Source organism: Raphanus sativus, chromosome 5 (genome assembly GCF_000801105.2).
Source record: "Raphanus sativus cultivar WK10039 chromosome 5, ASM80110v3, whole genome shotgun sequence".
In the NCBI taxonomy this organism is placed as follows: Eukaryota; Viridiplantae; Streptophyta; class Magnoliopsida; order Brassicales; family Brassicaceae; genus Raphanus; species Raphanus sativus.
In genome coordinates, this window is record NC_079515.1 from 38537024 (window position 1) to 38552205 (window position 15182).

Genomic DNA, 15182 nt, shown 5'->3' on the forward strand with positions numbered 1-15182 from the left:
GCTTAATGTTAAGGTTTTAAGATTTGCTGAAAAAAATAGTTTCTTAAAGAAATCATAAGAGGAAAGCATAGTGACATGTTTTTTTGATTCAGCTGAGCAAAAAAGTCTTAACAAAGAGCTACAACAATATGGGAAATAACGTGCAAAGATCCAAGCCCATACTATAGCAACAGTGTTGGGCCATGAGAAAAAAAGACCTGACCTGAGAAGATTAACCGTAAAGAGCTCGCCATGGACTTTCTTCTTCTTTTGATGTCTTTGATGCGTTCCACTTGATCCCGTCTCTTTCAAAAGTCAATCCGGTCCAACTAGCCACAAGCTCCCCTGTTTCATGGATCACCTGTGATGACAAATCACACATTAAGTTGAAATTCACCTTCTCTCAAATTTGACAACAGACAGTGTACGACCCTGTTCGTTTGGCAGTCGCTGGCGACCAGTTTCAGCGACTAAAACTTGTTCGTTTTAATGTCACTAGCTTTGCGACCTGTGGCAGTGACCAGTCGCTAGCGATCAGCGACTTGAAATTTTAGCGATCAAATTAAATTTCTGCGATCAAAAACCTTAAAACTTGAAAATCGTAGCGTCGCGCGAAAATCAAACGAACAAGCGACATCAAGTCGCAGCCGCTGGTCGCTGACTCTGGTCGTTAGCGACTGCCAAACGAACATGGCCTACGAGTGGATATACAATCATTAAGAAAACTGTTACCTGAAGCTCTTCGTTTAGTGCTTTATGAGATACGCCACTACTTCTCTGCCCTATGAGAATAGATGTAGGCAAGCATTTGACACGAGCTAGATGAAGCAAGCACGACAAAGGCTCATGATGGATCTGCATCAACGGCGGCGGTTTCTCCACGCGAGTAGCAAACAGCCTGGCGGCCTCTGTTTCTGGACCAACATGAAAGTAACGAAGACTAGCTACTTTTCTGCTGCTTGCTTCAAGGGACTTGTTATTGAACTTAAGCTTAGATGCCGGCACAAAGAAAGGAGCCACAATAGTCGATGCTGCTTCCCTTGTAATCATGTCAAGCAGTTCGTTCATTGCACACACTAGTGCAGGAGGTTCATAGCTTCGCAACAGAAAAACAGAGACCTAACAAACCACAATTAACAGTCAATCTTCAGCTTAACTATAGATAGAGAGCCAATAACTAACTTTCACTTCTCTCATATAAGCAAAAACTCGATTTAAACCTGGTAAGCTCCGTCTTCATCTACGAAGTGAACGACGCTCCCGCCGTCTTCGACGCCGTAATTAACCAACGGAAGCTGGATCTGCTCTTCCCTGCAGATGAATTTTACAGTGTTAGTGAGCCGAAAAAGACGAGCTGGGGAAATAGAGGGAGGAGGAATCAGTTTTTTTACAGTTTACGAAGAGAGGAGGTTGGATTAGGGTTCAAAGCATCGGCGATGGTCGCCGCGAATCCATCGGAGTCCTTCCAGAGGAGAACAATCTTCTCCGCTACTTTCATCGCCGTCGTCGAAAGAGAGTGTTTGATCTAAGCTTCTGAGTTCTGAGGATTCAGCGAGCTGTTTCAGCTTATCGCGCAAGACGCAACTTTTTTTTTGGCGTTATAGTCCCTCTATTTTCTAAATACTGATGAAATTGACATTAAGTTTTGTATTAATTCAATTTTGGGCCATCGTCAGTCTCTATTAAAGGATGCAATAGAACACAAAAGTATATAGGTTCTTTCCTTCTTGTTTTTGATATCTGACTATTCTTTACTTCTAAAACAACAAAGCCTCATCTTCTAAAGAAGAAACAGTGCAAAACAGAAACAGAATATTTAAAGAGAAACTGGAGACACAAGAGCAATCACAGGGTCTCGCAAGTTGCACTGGTGACTCCTCGGACGTCACCCTATGGATCTGCGTAACATAGTTTTTCAGGTCCTAAAGAAGAAAAAAAATGAAGTAGGTGAGTTTTGACAGTCTCAGAGATTTGATGTTTTGTTCTGTAATTTGCAATGCAAACCAATGAACTAACTTTGTTGTTGGGAATAATTAGAGCATTGTAGTGTCCACTGGGTAGCTTCCCAGCACCCTCAAAAAGGTAGCAAATTCCTGTGAGATTTAAAAAAAAAAACAAGAGACTTAGTTACATTCTACTTCACCGTGTGTGTTTCCAGACCAAGTAAAGAAAAAAAAAGCCAAAGGTTTTTACCTCGAGATGCCTAAGTGCGTTTTGAGCAACTTCATCAGCCATAGATGCTTCGAAATCCACATAGAAAAGATAATCAAAGTATCTGCCATGCAACAAAAGAAAAAAACAGAGAAAATCCTTCATCATGGTTCAGAAACTGTCGAGATATGGTACAAGAGTCAAAGTGAGTGGGTTTGTGAGGGGAAGTTACTTTAGCCCTCCAGATGCTCGTAGAGGGTTTTTCCTTAAAGGCCGGCTTTCCATCTGACCAAACCCACAAGGAACTGATTGTTACCGATGAGAACCAGACTCCCTTCAAACAAACAAAGGTGGCACAAATTGAAAAAGGAAGATTTGAATGTACTAATTAACTGACCTTTGTGAGATTGATTTGCCTAAGTGCAAACACGGCAAGTGCTTTGAAAAGCATTCCAGGTCCTTCCTCTAACGAGAAAACTATACTTGTCTACAAGAAGATCAAAGTCAAACTTATCCATCAGAGAAAGAACAAATGGCCAAAATTAAAATTGGGACTTGGGAGCTCTCACCTTAAAAAGCCTGTTAGTTCCAGGTATAATAGGCTCCCTTGCGAGCATCAGAAACCTTGTAACGTTATCAGAGTCATCCTAAATTGATTGAACTTCACAAATCAAATAAAACCACAAGTGTAAAATCATGGTAAAAAAAGGCATTGGAAAACTCTATAAACCTGGATATCTTCAGCAACTACATTTAATCCATATATCTCAGCAGCTTTGGCGCTAGCAACTGCTGCTGCATCACTTAAACCTTCGAATGCAATTAGCTGCAAAAATTAATAAGCTCCTATAGTTAAAAGCTAACGAGTATTATATTAATCAATCATTACTTGAATGAAGAACTTACCTTTGCAGCACCAGCAGTGTCATCTACTGCTTCTCTCACCAATCCCAATCTAGTCAACGTGTTTTCACACTGAGCAAGAGCCTGACCCCAAAAGCAAAGTCCAAGTCTTTTAGTTTCATACTAAGAGAGACGGGGAAAAAAAATAAAGAATCTAACAATACTATACCTGTGGATGGCTTAACACCCTTTTCAGACCGTCAAGAGTTACACCGTGGTTAGCCAACAAACAGTGACGAACAGCTAACTTGACTTCCCCAACAATGTGCAAATTGTGTCTCAGCAAAAGATCGTAGTTTCTATGGATGCTTCCACCTAAAGAGTTCTCAATCGGCAATACCGCTCGGTCAACAAGCCACCGCTCAACCGCCTAAAAAAACGAAGAACAAAGTTTTTCGATGTGGTGTAATAGAAAAAACCAAGGCTCAAAAAGTTAGTTGTCGTTGGTGTAAAGATTTCAAAAACCTCAAAAGCAGTGTCAAACTGTTCGCAGGGAACAGCTTCGCAATTTGGATATGCCTTCTCAGCTGCTGACTCACTGTACGCACCTCTTACTCCCTATTATATAACCTCGGACGTAAACGAAACGATTAATATTTTAAAAAATCGGTCCGCCTAATCAATAATCCCCTGTAAAGCAATTACTGCATAGTAATTTTTTTATTTATTTAATTACCTGATAGGCTACACGAACACGGGAGCCGTTAGAGACGGTTTCCGCTAGCTGGTTTGATGATAACGGCTCTGATATATTTTTTTTTTTAAAAACAGACAGAACACAAAGACAAACACATCCGTTATCAACAATGTCCTATGCTAAATGTCTCAGGAAAGTTGGATTCGAATTCGTACTAGGAAGGAGAGGTGAGTCTTCTTTGCCATGTTCGTTGCCTTCACGGAGTGACGCCGATAGGGATGTGAAACGGCGTCGCTGCGAAGGTCTGAAGCTGGATCGGATGATGGCGTTTGGATTGCCGTTGGATTTTGAGATGTTTCTGGAGGTAGTTCCGGTGTGGAGATGAGTGGCGGGTAATCGAACAGTGTGCACCGCCATTGATGTCGACGTCACGGAGGATGAAGAAGAGAAGTAAAACTGAGAGACGAATCAGAAGACGACAGTTTTTTTACGGCGTTTATTAGATGAGACGCATTTATGGGAGTTGACCATAGTGGGCCACATTATTATTCACTAGAAAAGGTTTCTTTCAATTATGTTAATGGGCTATACTATATCGGCCCATGAAACCTTTTATTTCTATTCTTCCTTTTTATTGATTTGAGGTTTGTGATAAATGTTTCAAACATCAATATTTTATGCTTGTGTTAAGGTATACGTTGTTGTTGTTTTTATTTGATTAGAAACAATAATTATGGTTCTATATGTTGAAAGAGTATTTGTTTATATATATTGATATATGTTGAAAAAAAATATTTTTAGAGGCATATATTGGTATGATCCTCCAAAAAGATATGATCTGATGTGCTTAATATTATACATTCTATCTGGTTAAGAAGCTTGAATATTAAAACTGTTACTTATGATTGTTGATGCCAATAATGAGTTGAGCAATCTTTCTCGTGCAGCCACTGTCACTGACTCACACTGGTTAGACAACTAGAACCATTTGTTGTTGTTTTTTAGATTTGACTGTTTCATAAAACTGGAATATCGAATATGACTACCGACCATACATATTGCAGGTCAAGCATATAGTATTTGATTAAATACAAATTGATTACAGGTTAGCAGTCAAACCAATCTTATTTTTTGATTAAGTAGGAAGAAAGAGGGAAACATACACCCAAGAGGAGAGACCAAGACTCTTGGACACACTTGTTCCATTAATTGTTACGTATATGCACAACTGGGTGATAAAGTTATTAATCATCTTAATGCAGATATTGACTTTAAACTATAATTCTTGAGCCATACGTAATATATAAAACCTTCTTCACCAAAAATATTACCTATTTAACTTTTTGACGCAATAAAAAAACGGATTTTTATAGTGTTTGAAATTTGTTTATACGTAAGCACAACTGGTTTGTTTTTAATAATTTATCAATCATCATTGTGCAGATATTAACCAGACGTATATTTCTGAGCCATACATTATACATATAATATAAAAACTATTAAACAACGGTATATACTATATATTAATATTTGACCCAATCAAACAACGATTTTTTATAATATAAAGAGCTGACAATAAGCTTGTCCAAGTCGGCAACTAGAACCAATAAAACACGTAAGGGAACGATATGAAGTCGAAATTCAAACTATCCTATTCCGTTGGTACATGACTATGACTCATAGAACAAATTTAAAAAGTATAAAACCAACCACTTACCCAGCAACTTCTAAGCAAAGTCCCAACGAATATATAAAGCGAACTCTCAAGCTAATCATCTCTGATCATTCACAATACCGGGCGTGAAGAAGACAAGAACATGGAGGTATTTATGCTACTCAATAACAAGTACTAACTTGGATACTCTCTTGTGTGTGTGTGTGTTTGAAAGAGTCTTCTCTTGTTATGTTAAAGAGGTTTTCTAATCGTGTGCAGCAAAAGATCCTGATAAGAGTCTCTATGACTGATGATAAGACACGAGCAAAGGCAATGAAAACTGCCGTTCAGTTCAAAGGTTAACAACGATTTAGAAAACCATACAGAATTCAATTCTCATAATTTTTACAGAATCGAAAAGAGCTAATATTGCAATGGTTTTATAGGCGTGTCAGGTGCGGAAATAAAGGGAGATCACAGGAACCAGATTGAAGTGACCGGTGTTGAAGTCGATATGATCTGTCTAACCAACACACTAAGAAAGAAGGTAGCCTTTGCGGAGCTTGTAAGCGTAAACAAAGTTGAACCACCCAAGAAACCCGAGGAGAAAAAACCAGAGCCATGTTATCAACCATGGCATTATGCCGTATATGGTGTGCCATCTTCCTATCCACACCCGTGTGATCCCTACGGGTATAACGGGAAGGGCTATACCGAGGAACCCGTCTACAATCAAGAACCCAATTGCAATATCATGTGAGAAGACTAATGGAAGAGACAACACAGTGTTCTTTAGTACTTGTATATTATGATATTTAAAATAATATATTATACATTTTTAGTAAATTGTTATACTCCCTCCATTTCAAATATAAGATGTTTTAGAAGTTTATGTTGTTTCAAAATATATGATGTTTTGAGTTTTTAAAGAGAGAGTACAAACAAGAATAATAACCTTCCCACGACACAAGAAGTATCCACCATAATTTCTTGATGTAAGAAAGGTTCTCTAATGTTCATTAAGGTAACTTGCTTCACACGACAAATGTTTTTACTCTTGTTCTTAATGTAACAAAACTTCTTTGTTCTACCTATACATAGAAAACGAATTCAAAAGACAAATATTTTATTAATACAAGAAAATTTATGAGTACATTCATTTCCTTCTAAGCTAACATCTCAGCATCATCTGTAGGAGGATATAGCTCATGGAATCTCAAAACCTTTCAGCTTGAAACCAATTTTACACACAGACTTTTACCATTAACAGTAGAAATCTATTCACATCCTAAACGACACAATACAACTCTACTCACATGTATCAATTCACCATTTGCTAAAAAAACAAAAAAAAAAAAAAACATCCAGAGACGACTGAAACTGCAGAAGAGACTAGTAGTAACTCTATGGCAAGTAGAAAACCTGCATCTCATCATCCATTACGAGTGGGAACTCTCTCTACATCCCACGATTTATTTCCTTTTCTTCACTGATCCTGGTGTGTGTGAAGAGAGTACCTTTTTTGGTCAGAACCAAACCATAGATGGGCTCTATAGTAACCCATCACGACTTCTTTTGATGGGGCGGGCGAGGGAGGATTGAATTAGCCAGCTCTTCGTTCACCTTCACAGGAAGAGGTGGCATCTGCTTCATAACCTCTGGCAAGTCATTCAAGCTGCAACAACAAATTGTTCAATCAAGTAGATAATAAAGAATGACATAGAAATGATCATCATCTATAGATATATTGAATGAACGTATTACTCGTTCAAGATTGAGAGGATATTGTCCCTCGCTTTGCACAAGATATTGACGTTCTCATGTATCTGCAAATGGGAAGAAACAGTCTCTGAGAAGAAACAAATCCAGCGAACTATACAAGCTGGAAAAGTGGGAAGTTGCATTCACCTGGAAAGCTGAGAAGTTTGTGGAAACTTGGTTGAACATCTGAGCATTTTGTTCGAGAAGATCTCCACTCACGCCACCAATAGCTGCAAAGAAGACAAGAAGACACCATTTAATGTTTCTTCTAATCCATTCTAAGATAATTTAACCTCAAAAGAAAAAAGAAAAAAGAAAAACTAGGATTCTTGGACAAAAATCAAACCTTTATATGAAATACCATCATCAGTATCTAAAGGCATCATAGGAGGAGGATATGAAGGACCATTCGGATGCACATTCATGTGAGATGAGGACTTGGCTGAAGAGTCTGTAGTCTTTTCCTGCCAAGCAAATATGTGAAGACAGAGATATTCATTTGCTGATTTAGACTTCTAAACACATCATAAGACGACACATTGCCCAATGAACTTTAACCATCCAAAATCACAAGTTAATGGCTAAAATTTCAAGTAGTTACACACTAGAAGAACCCAATCTTCCTTTTATTTATAGCTTCACTATGGCTATCACCGCCCCAGAGATTGTGAAGCTATAGAGTACAGACAATTTATTAATGGTTTAAACTTTTTTTTTTTTTTTTACAAATTTGGGGACGTTTTTTTTTCCTTCAATATGAATATTATTAACTTTAATTTTATTAAATTTTGGGGACGTTTATATATATAATTTTTCCCCAAATTTTTGTGGGTAATAGACCAATGCTTCACTAGCCTATACACTCAGGACCGGCCATGCTTCACGCTAGTATAAAAAAAACCGCGCACATGAATCAAAATTCAACATACTTTCTTATCTTTGCTCTTCCTTGAAGAATGATCATCTTTTCTACGCTTTCCATTTTCCTTTTTCTGTAAATCCATCAATCAACTAATGAATAAAGCCAACAGTGAAGAAGAGTAACTAAGAAAAGTAGCAAAAACTGATAAAACTTACAGTCATCCATCTACAACGTAAAGCAACATCTCTAACAGTTTTATCCTTCATTTTCATCGCAATCTTGGCATAACGAACAATTGTAGGCTCTGACGCGTACCTGTATATATATATATATAAACACCAATCATTAACAAGACTCATACAAAAAAAAAACTCCTAGCCATATATATATATATATACCACTCATACTCCAATCAAATCACAATACATATCATTTAAACCTGAAACTACATTAAAAAAAAAGAAAAAACTTTAAACACATCCAAAAGACCACTGCTAACAATTCAGACACAGCTAAAGTCAGATACTTTCACATCAAAAACGAAGAAGCGATAGAAAGGAGGATACTTTGCGAGCAAATCTTCCAATAGAGATTGCTCCTCATGAGTCCAATCCACAGAGATCCCTGGATTATGCCTCAACGCGCTTATCGTCTCTGAATTATCCACCGCCGCCTTATTACCACCATTATCCACAGCACCATTCGCCGGAGATGAAGACGTCACCTTCTGAGCCGCCGACGAACCTTCCTGATTGTTCCCCGGCGGATTCGCACTCGCCGCCATCAAAATCCGCTTCCTTTCCTCAAAGATAACACAGAAGAGTGTCAAATTCGGACAATTCCGGGATTCAGACAAGACTGCGCCGGGACAAGAACCAAGAGAAAGAGATTGGAGAGATAATAATAATCCGACCGCCTACTAATGGAATCTTTTGTAATAAAATTTTTAAAATTTCATATTTATCCTTTATCGGCTTTTCTTTTCTATTTTAGTTATTAGGTGGCTTTTTTTGGATAAGATCGGAACTATAGGGGCTGAAATATAATATAACCTAAAAGAAGAAAGTAATCCTTTTGTTTTCTCCTCTCATTTCGAGGTCCCTCCTCATCTGTCTTCTCTCTCTCTCTCTCTCTCTCTCTCCGCGCTTGAGGTAAGGCGTCGGAGATTACCAAAAAAAATATCTCGAATCCTCTCCGTCATGGCGACATCAGGTTAGTTTGATTCGTAAATCTTTCGCCTTTCTACTAAATCTTTCACGGATTCAAATCATCCTTCTGCAACTCTGTTCGCTCGTGTTGTTTCTCCGCTTCGAAAAACTATGAAAGTAACAACCTTTCGTCGTATACGTGATCCAATTAGGGCTGTAATCAATCAATTTGATCTCTTTTTTACACTGTGGATCTCGTCTTGATTCAATTTAGAATGCTCTGTTTTTTCAATTCCTTTGTGGTATTCAAACGTTGTAAGGTGGAAGTCCTCCTAAGCCTTGGGAACAAGAAGGGAACAACAACGCATCTGCTGGGCCTAAGCCTTTCAGGCCTCCTTCGAATACCAGCACTGCTGATTCCGTTGAGGCTTCTGGCACGGCGAATCCTGGTGAGCTGGTTTCGTCTGTTAACAGGACTAACACAGCTGCTGGTACAATGAATGGACTGAGTAGGCCTGTGCCGAGTAGGCCTTGGGAGCAGCAGCAGAACTATGGAAGCACTTACGGTGGTGGTACGTGTAGAAGATGTTGTGTTACTGGTCTCTTGTGACTAATACTGCTGCTAAATAATTTTATGTACTGCAGGTTATGGTTCAAACCTAGGTATGACCTCTGGGTATGGATCTGGTACGTATGGTTCAGGACTAGGTGGGTATGGTTCGTCGTATGGGGGTGGGATGTATGGTGGTAGCAGCATGTATAATAGAGGAGGTTATGGCGGTGGTGGTCTCTATGGAAGCTCAGGTATGTATGGTGGTGGTGGTGGGATGTACGGCAGTAGTTTTGGTGGTGGTTATGGTATGGGTATGGGGACAGGGATGGGTATGGGTATGGGGATGGGAATGGGGATGAGTCCTTATGGTGGTCAAGATCCAAATGATCCTTTTAATCAGCCTCCATCTCCACCAGGCTTCTGGATATCATTTCTCCGTGTGGTATTGGTCATCCCATCGTGTTTTGTTTTGGTTTGGTTTAGAGAGTTTCTGTATTGAAGGTGGTTTGTGTTTTGGTTGATGACAGATGCAAGGTGCTGTGAATTTTTTTGGCCGTGTAGCGATGCTGATAGACCAAAACACACAGGCTTTTCATATGTTCATGTCTGCCCTTCTTCAGGTTCCTTTTTTTTACTTTCTATTATCAACTTGTCTTGGTTTTGTTGTCCAAGTGTTGACCATTTGTCATCACTCAGCTATTTGATCGTGGTGGTATGTTATATGGAGAGTTAGCAAGATTTGTATTGCGTATGCTTGGGGTGAGAACAAAGCCTAGAAAGATGCAGCAGCCGCCACGAGGACCTAATGGACTCCCTTTGCCACACCAGCCACATGGAAACCAGAACTACATCGAGGGTCCTAAAGCCGGGGCTGCACCAGGTGGTGGCGGTGGTGGTTGGGATAATGTATGGGGTAACTAAGTTGCTTCTTTCACTAAACCAAATCCTTCAAACGTTGCTATGCATACACAAATGGTAATCAGTTGGTTATGAGTAGATTGTGCAGCGGCCTCCTAAGCAGATTGGGTTGTTGTTGTACTTAAAGCCTGATGTTTGTTTACAAATCGAGTCTCTTCTTCTTCTCAGTGTTCTGTTTATGTGATAAACAAGTTGCAGATATTTATGTCGAACTCAATAAAATGGAAAGTGAAGTTGTAAAAGAGTTTCTAAAAGACATATCTGTTGTGTATTCCTTTAATAATATTATTGGATTCTATTCTTCTTTTTTACTGGATTTGAAACAACAGTGTTGATCGGTACAACATCCTTTATTTGCGGTTTGCCTTCGGACAGACCACCACATTGTTCTAACACATGACAATATCAAATACAGCTGGATGATTCATCCTCGTGAATACAGTCTCCCTAGTGGTCCTATAACCATAATTTTTTCTGTCTCCTGACTCTTTGAGTGTCATATATCCCACAACGGTAATAATATTAAAGATGGAAAACAAAAACGTTTGGTGAAAATGCTCATGGAATAGACGTAATTAGACTGTGAAGCCAGCTGATATATTCTAGGATGGGACTTGTTTCTGTTGGATTTGACATTTGCTCACATGATGAGTAGCTTTTGTCTGGATCCGACATTTGCTCATGTTTTTTCACTAACATTTAAAAATAACGTCAGGTAACTTGTCTCAACTGTGTAAACTAATGTGTAGTTATGGAAACCAAAAGATTCTGTTATCTGGATGGATATTCATAAGTTAGTGATGTGATTCATCATCCACATCTTCTTCAAATCCCGTTTGAAAAAAAAACAGTTGAAAAAAGAGCCACTAAACTACATTGTAGTTCAAATGAGGAGGAGAGTGAATCTCGTATCAAGACCGTGGGTGAAGAAGGGTTGTCTCCTTGGATGTTGTGAAGTAATTGGACTTTTGCATATTAATTCCTCCACTAATGTATAGCGCAAGTCTTCAGCTAAGAATTTGTGTTCGCATATGATTCTTGATCCTCTTTTCTTTTTGTAGGTAACATATCTATCCAGTCTAGCAGTAGAAATGTTATCTTATTAGTTGTTTTCCTCGTAGATAAAGGTGTCATCACCTTTAATAATCATTTTGCATAGAAAGACAAAAGATACTAGTACACAAGACGTTAAAAGTCAAAAAGATTCTTTTTGAAAAGGAGAGGTCCCCAGAATTGTTGTTTTCACGTAATTATTGCATTTCACATACGTTCTTCTCTACAGTTTCACTTTACATAGATTTTACTTTAAATTCAATATATGTATATATTAAATTTTCTTTTTATCTTTTTACACTTAACTATAGTGTCACTAACTCTTCATCCTCTTTCCTCAGATAGTGCGCATTGCAGAACACACAAACCTCTCTCTCCAACAATGGAAGAGCTTCCCTACGTTATCTTCATCATCGTCTCCATGCTATCATGCGCTTCCCCTCACTTATCTTGCGCCTCACCAATCACTTTCACTCGCCGTCACCTCTCACAAGCTCCTGTAACCGGCGGCTTGCCGTTCTTCCCAGCTTACGGCTCACCCTCCCCTCCTCCTTCTCCTCCTCCGCCGACGCCTCTTCCGACTCCTCCTCCCGCCCCCGCGGACCTCACATTTCCGGCGAACATCTCCGCGCTCGTCCTCCCTAGCTCCCCAAAACAACACACTGCTTCAAGAACACTCATTATCCCGGTTATCTCCGCCGTCCTCGCCGCCTCAACAGCTATCATCCTCGCCTTGTTTCTCTACGGAAGGTGGCGAGGGCAAACCGGTAATTTCAAAGGCGAATCCAAGACCTTAGCTTCTTCTGAAACTAACCCATCAGAACAAGCTCCTCCATGTCCCCTTCCAAGAAACACAACTGATAACAAACTCTCTGTTTCTCCTTCCGGATCACGTTTCGTCAAACCTGACTCCCCGGAGATCTCTCCTCTCCCGCCATTGCCGGCTCTTAACTTCCTCCGAGAGGAAGACGACGACGAAGAAGACTTCTACTCCTGTAAAGAGCCACGAGAACAGAGACTCAACCCCTACAGTAACTTCTCTCCCTCTCCCTCCTCAACCTCTGATTTTCCCGCCATGATCTCGCCGCCGCCGGAGAGACAGGTGAGAAACGACAAGAGAGTGTTCAGCCTCTGGAACCAGAGCATAGGCTTCCCACGAGTCTCCTCTGCTTCTACCTCACCGGAGAGAGGTCCGATCAAGACTCCAGACGCGTACTACGCTCGTTCCTCTATGTACTCTTCGGTCTCCACCACGCCGGAACGTTTCTTCTTCCGGAAGGTTCTCGAAACTTCTTCGCCGCCGCCGAGATGGAACGATCTCAGCCGTAATGTCAAGTCTTTGTTCCTTTCTTCGTCGCCAGCTAGAGATGTTTGCATCGACATCTCTGAATCGGCGCCAGTTCATGTTCATCCTCCTCCACGACGGCCACCGCCTCCTACGCCGGAGCCAGCACCTTCTCTTGTCCCGCCGTCACAGTCTTTTATGGCTCAGAAGCCTGGAAAGAAAACACTATCTTTCTCGGAGTTACCACAGAGTTGTTGGGAAGCGAAAACAGAACGAGCAAAGCCTCTGCCTTTCCGACCAAGTTCTTGTCGGAAAAACACGTGGGACGGTGTTAAGTTCAACTCTTCAAATGCTAATCCAAAGCAGAGAAGAAGTCTTAGCTGTGATCTTCCAATGCTTAATCAAGAAAACAGAGTTTTAGATCCAAGAAAGTGTCAGAGTGTTGCTTTTCTACTTACAACGCTTGATGATCTCACCACAAATGATGTTCTTCAATCTTCACGCCCTTAGGGATGGTAAGATCATCACTTTACAAAGCTTAGTTCAATTAAATTGAGTTTTAATTTGACTTGTATATGGAATCAGGTCACTACGAAGCACTTGGAGTTGAGCTTCTTGAGAGTTTATCAAGAATAGCACTGAGTGAAGAAGAAGAAAGGAAGTTGAAAAGGTATAGTGATGATGAGGAGGACTCAGTGATCAAGCTCGCCCCATCAGAGAAGTTTCTCAAGGAACTTCTTAATGTGCCTTTTGTGTTCAAACGGGTTGATGCTTTACTCTCTGTTGCTACTTTTGGTTCCAAGATTGAACACTTGAAACGATCATTTGGGGTTATACAGGTATATAATAAAAGCTGAATTTTAAAAAGAGACAAATGTGTTGTTGTAAGCTTATATATGTCTATTTGATTCTTTTGGGCAGGCTGCTTGTGAGGAGCTAAGGAACACCAAAACGTTATTGAAACTTCTTGAAGCTGTCTGGGAGAGAGGACTAAGTGCTCATGACTTCAAACTTGAGGCTCTCCTTGAGCTTGTTGGAAGAACCACTGTCTTGCATTCTGTTGTACACAACATCATAGAATCAGAAGGTATCAAAGGGTTACAAGCTGTTGGAAGTCTCAGTTCAGTATTTGTGGAAGTCAAGAAAGCTGCAGAAATGGACTATGGTGTTCTGAGAAGCGAAGTGTTCAAGATTTATCAAGGAGTCAAGAAAGTTAGTGAGGTTCTTCTGCTACTGAATGGTGAGAATGGAGATAAGGGAGAACAAGAGTGGTGGACGTTCAGAGAGTCGATGACACGGTTCTTGGAAACAGCTGTTGAGGAGATTAAAAAGATTGAGACAATAGAAGGTTCTGTGATCTCTTCAGTGAAAGGGATCACAGAGTATTTCCATGGAGATTCAGAAAAGGAGGAAGCTCAGGTGTTGAGAGTATTCGTGATTGTGAGTGACTTTCTGACCATTCTAGATGAAGTATGCAAGGAGATGGATGCTGGTAAAGAAGGGAGTACTCTGGCTTAGGTTTCCAAGACTCATGATGAATTTGTGTTGCCTTAGTAGTTATGTATTTTTGTGTATGTATTAATCGTTTGGAAGCTATATTATTCGTATTTAGAGGGGGTGCAAGTTTTACAAACATCAGTGGCTTGAAGACATTTTATATTCCATCATATCTTTCTTTTAATCGCTTGTAATCATATTCTCATCTTATATCACGTAACTGATCTATAGCTGAATTTAGTATTTCTTACAAGTGATGAAACTAATAAGATTAGAATCATTCCTTGATATGATATCTGAAACTTGTTTATATCAAGGTGCGTAGCATCACGGTGGCTAATGGCTATCAAGACATGTCCAGTTAGGAGTGGGCATGGATGGAATATCTAGATTTTTAAATATATTTGTGATCGAATATCTAGATTTTTAAATATATTTGTGATCTGATTTATTTTTAAATAAATATTTAATTTTCTGATCTTATTCGATTAATAATTATATTCACTGTCTAGATATCAAAAAACTATATATTTTAAGCGGATAATTAATTAATTTCATAAGTGTATATAAAATAAAAATTACAAAATCAAAAATATCTGAATTAATAATATTCTATTTAAAAAGTAAATATTATTTATTTTGATATTTTAATAACTAAATAATTAATTTAATAAATAAAAATGCTAGAAAATTAAATATAAATATAATAATTTTATATATAGTTTTTAAATACATGAATTTAATGGACTGGAGTAGATATGTGTTTACTAATTATTAAGTA

General features: G+C 39.2%; 6 protein-coding genes across 7 annotated transcripts; 3 read left to right on the forward strand and 3 right to left on the reverse strand.

The window, feature by feature from the left end:
* Window positions 1-68: 68 nt before the first annotated feature.
* LOC108856377 (uncharacterized) lies at window positions 69-1532 on the reverse strand. Of its 2 annotated transcripts, none has more exons than XM_018630160.2 (4): window positions 1371-1529; window positions 1200-1290; window positions 712-1098; window positions 69-340 (listed from the first exon to the last, which is right to left on the reverse strand). In XM_018630160.2, exons 1-4 carry the CDS (start codon window positions 1475-1477, stop codon window positions 212-214), a joined length of 714 nt encoding a protein of 237 aa, XP_018485662.1. In that variant the 5' UTR covers window positions 1478-1529; the 3' UTR covers window positions 69-211. The 2 variants fall into 2 exon arrangements, with proteins under 2 accessions (XP_018485662.1, XP_056842393.1); XM_056986413.1 differs by lacking the exon at window positions 69-340 and adding an exon at window positions 370-487 and having other exon boundaries at window positions 1371-1532.
* A 153-nt stretch (window positions 1533-1685) lies between these two features.
* Window positions 1686-4164, reverse strand: LOC108856376 (arogenate dehydratase/prephenate dehydratase 2, chloroplastic). The gene is made up of 12 exons (XM_018630159.2): window positions 3886-4164; window positions 3710-3777; window positions 3499-3591; window positions 3203-3403; window positions 3037-3117; window positions 2861-2956; window positions 2700-2777; window positions 2528-2617; window positions 2363-2415; window positions 2173-2254; window positions 1996-2072; window positions 1686-1901 (listed from the first exon to the last, which is right to left on the reverse strand). Exons 1-11 carry the CDS (start codon window positions 4085-4087, stop codon window positions 2013-2015), a joined length of 1104 nt encoding a protein of 367 aa, XP_018485661.1. The 5' UTR covers window positions 4088-4164; the 3' UTR covers window positions 1686-1901; window positions 1996-2012.
* Window positions 4165-5065: 901 nt separating this feature from the next.
* On the forward strand, window positions 5066-6223 carry LOC108856378 (heavy metal-associated isoprenylated plant protein 16-like). Its single transcript, XM_018630161.2, has 3 exons — window positions 5066-5493; window positions 5604-5682; window positions 5771-6223. Exons 1-3 carry the CDS (start codon window positions 5488-5490, stop codon window positions 6082-6084), a joined length of 399 nt encoding a protein of 132 aa, XP_018485663.1. The 5' UTR covers window positions 5066-5487; the 3' UTR covers window positions 6085-6223.
* Window positions 6224-6433: 210 nt separating this feature from the next.
* On the reverse strand, window positions 6434-8868 carry LOC108863253 (uncharacterized). Its single transcript, XM_018637623.2, has 7 exons — window positions 8514-8868; window positions 8163-8262; window positions 8015-8077; window positions 7432-7549; window positions 7233-7315; window positions 7089-7150; window positions 6434-6999 (listed from the first exon to the last, which is right to left on the reverse strand). The coding sequence occupies exons 1-7, from the start codon at window positions 8729-8731 to the stop codon at window positions 6888-6890; spliced, it is 756 nt and encodes a 251-aa protein (XP_018493125.1). The 5' UTR covers window positions 8732-8868; the 3' UTR covers window positions 6434-6887.
* A 48-nt stretch (window positions 8869-8916) lies between these two features.
* On the forward strand, window positions 8917-10872 carry LOC108863252 (peroxisomal membrane protein 13). The gene is made up of 5 exons (XM_018637622.2): window positions 8917-9159; window positions 9416-9667; window positions 9741-10090; window positions 10176-10268; window positions 10345-10872. Exons 1-5 carry the CDS (start codon window positions 9147-9149, stop codon window positions 10567-10569), a joined length of 933 nt encoding a protein of 310 aa, XP_018493124.1. The 5' UTR covers window positions 8917-9146; the 3' UTR covers window positions 10570-10872.
* A 1023-nt stretch (window positions 10873-11895) lies between these two features.
* Window positions 11896-14598, forward strand: LOC108863348 (formin-like protein 10). Its single transcript, XM_018637742.2, is given in 4 exon segments — window positions 11896-13399; window positions 13401-13419; window positions 13490-13743; window positions 13826-14598. Coding segments are annotated over 4 exon segments (2268 nt in total). The 5' UTR covers window positions 11896-12001; the 3' UTR covers window positions 14423-14598.
* Window positions 14599-15182: the final 584 nt, after the last annotated feature.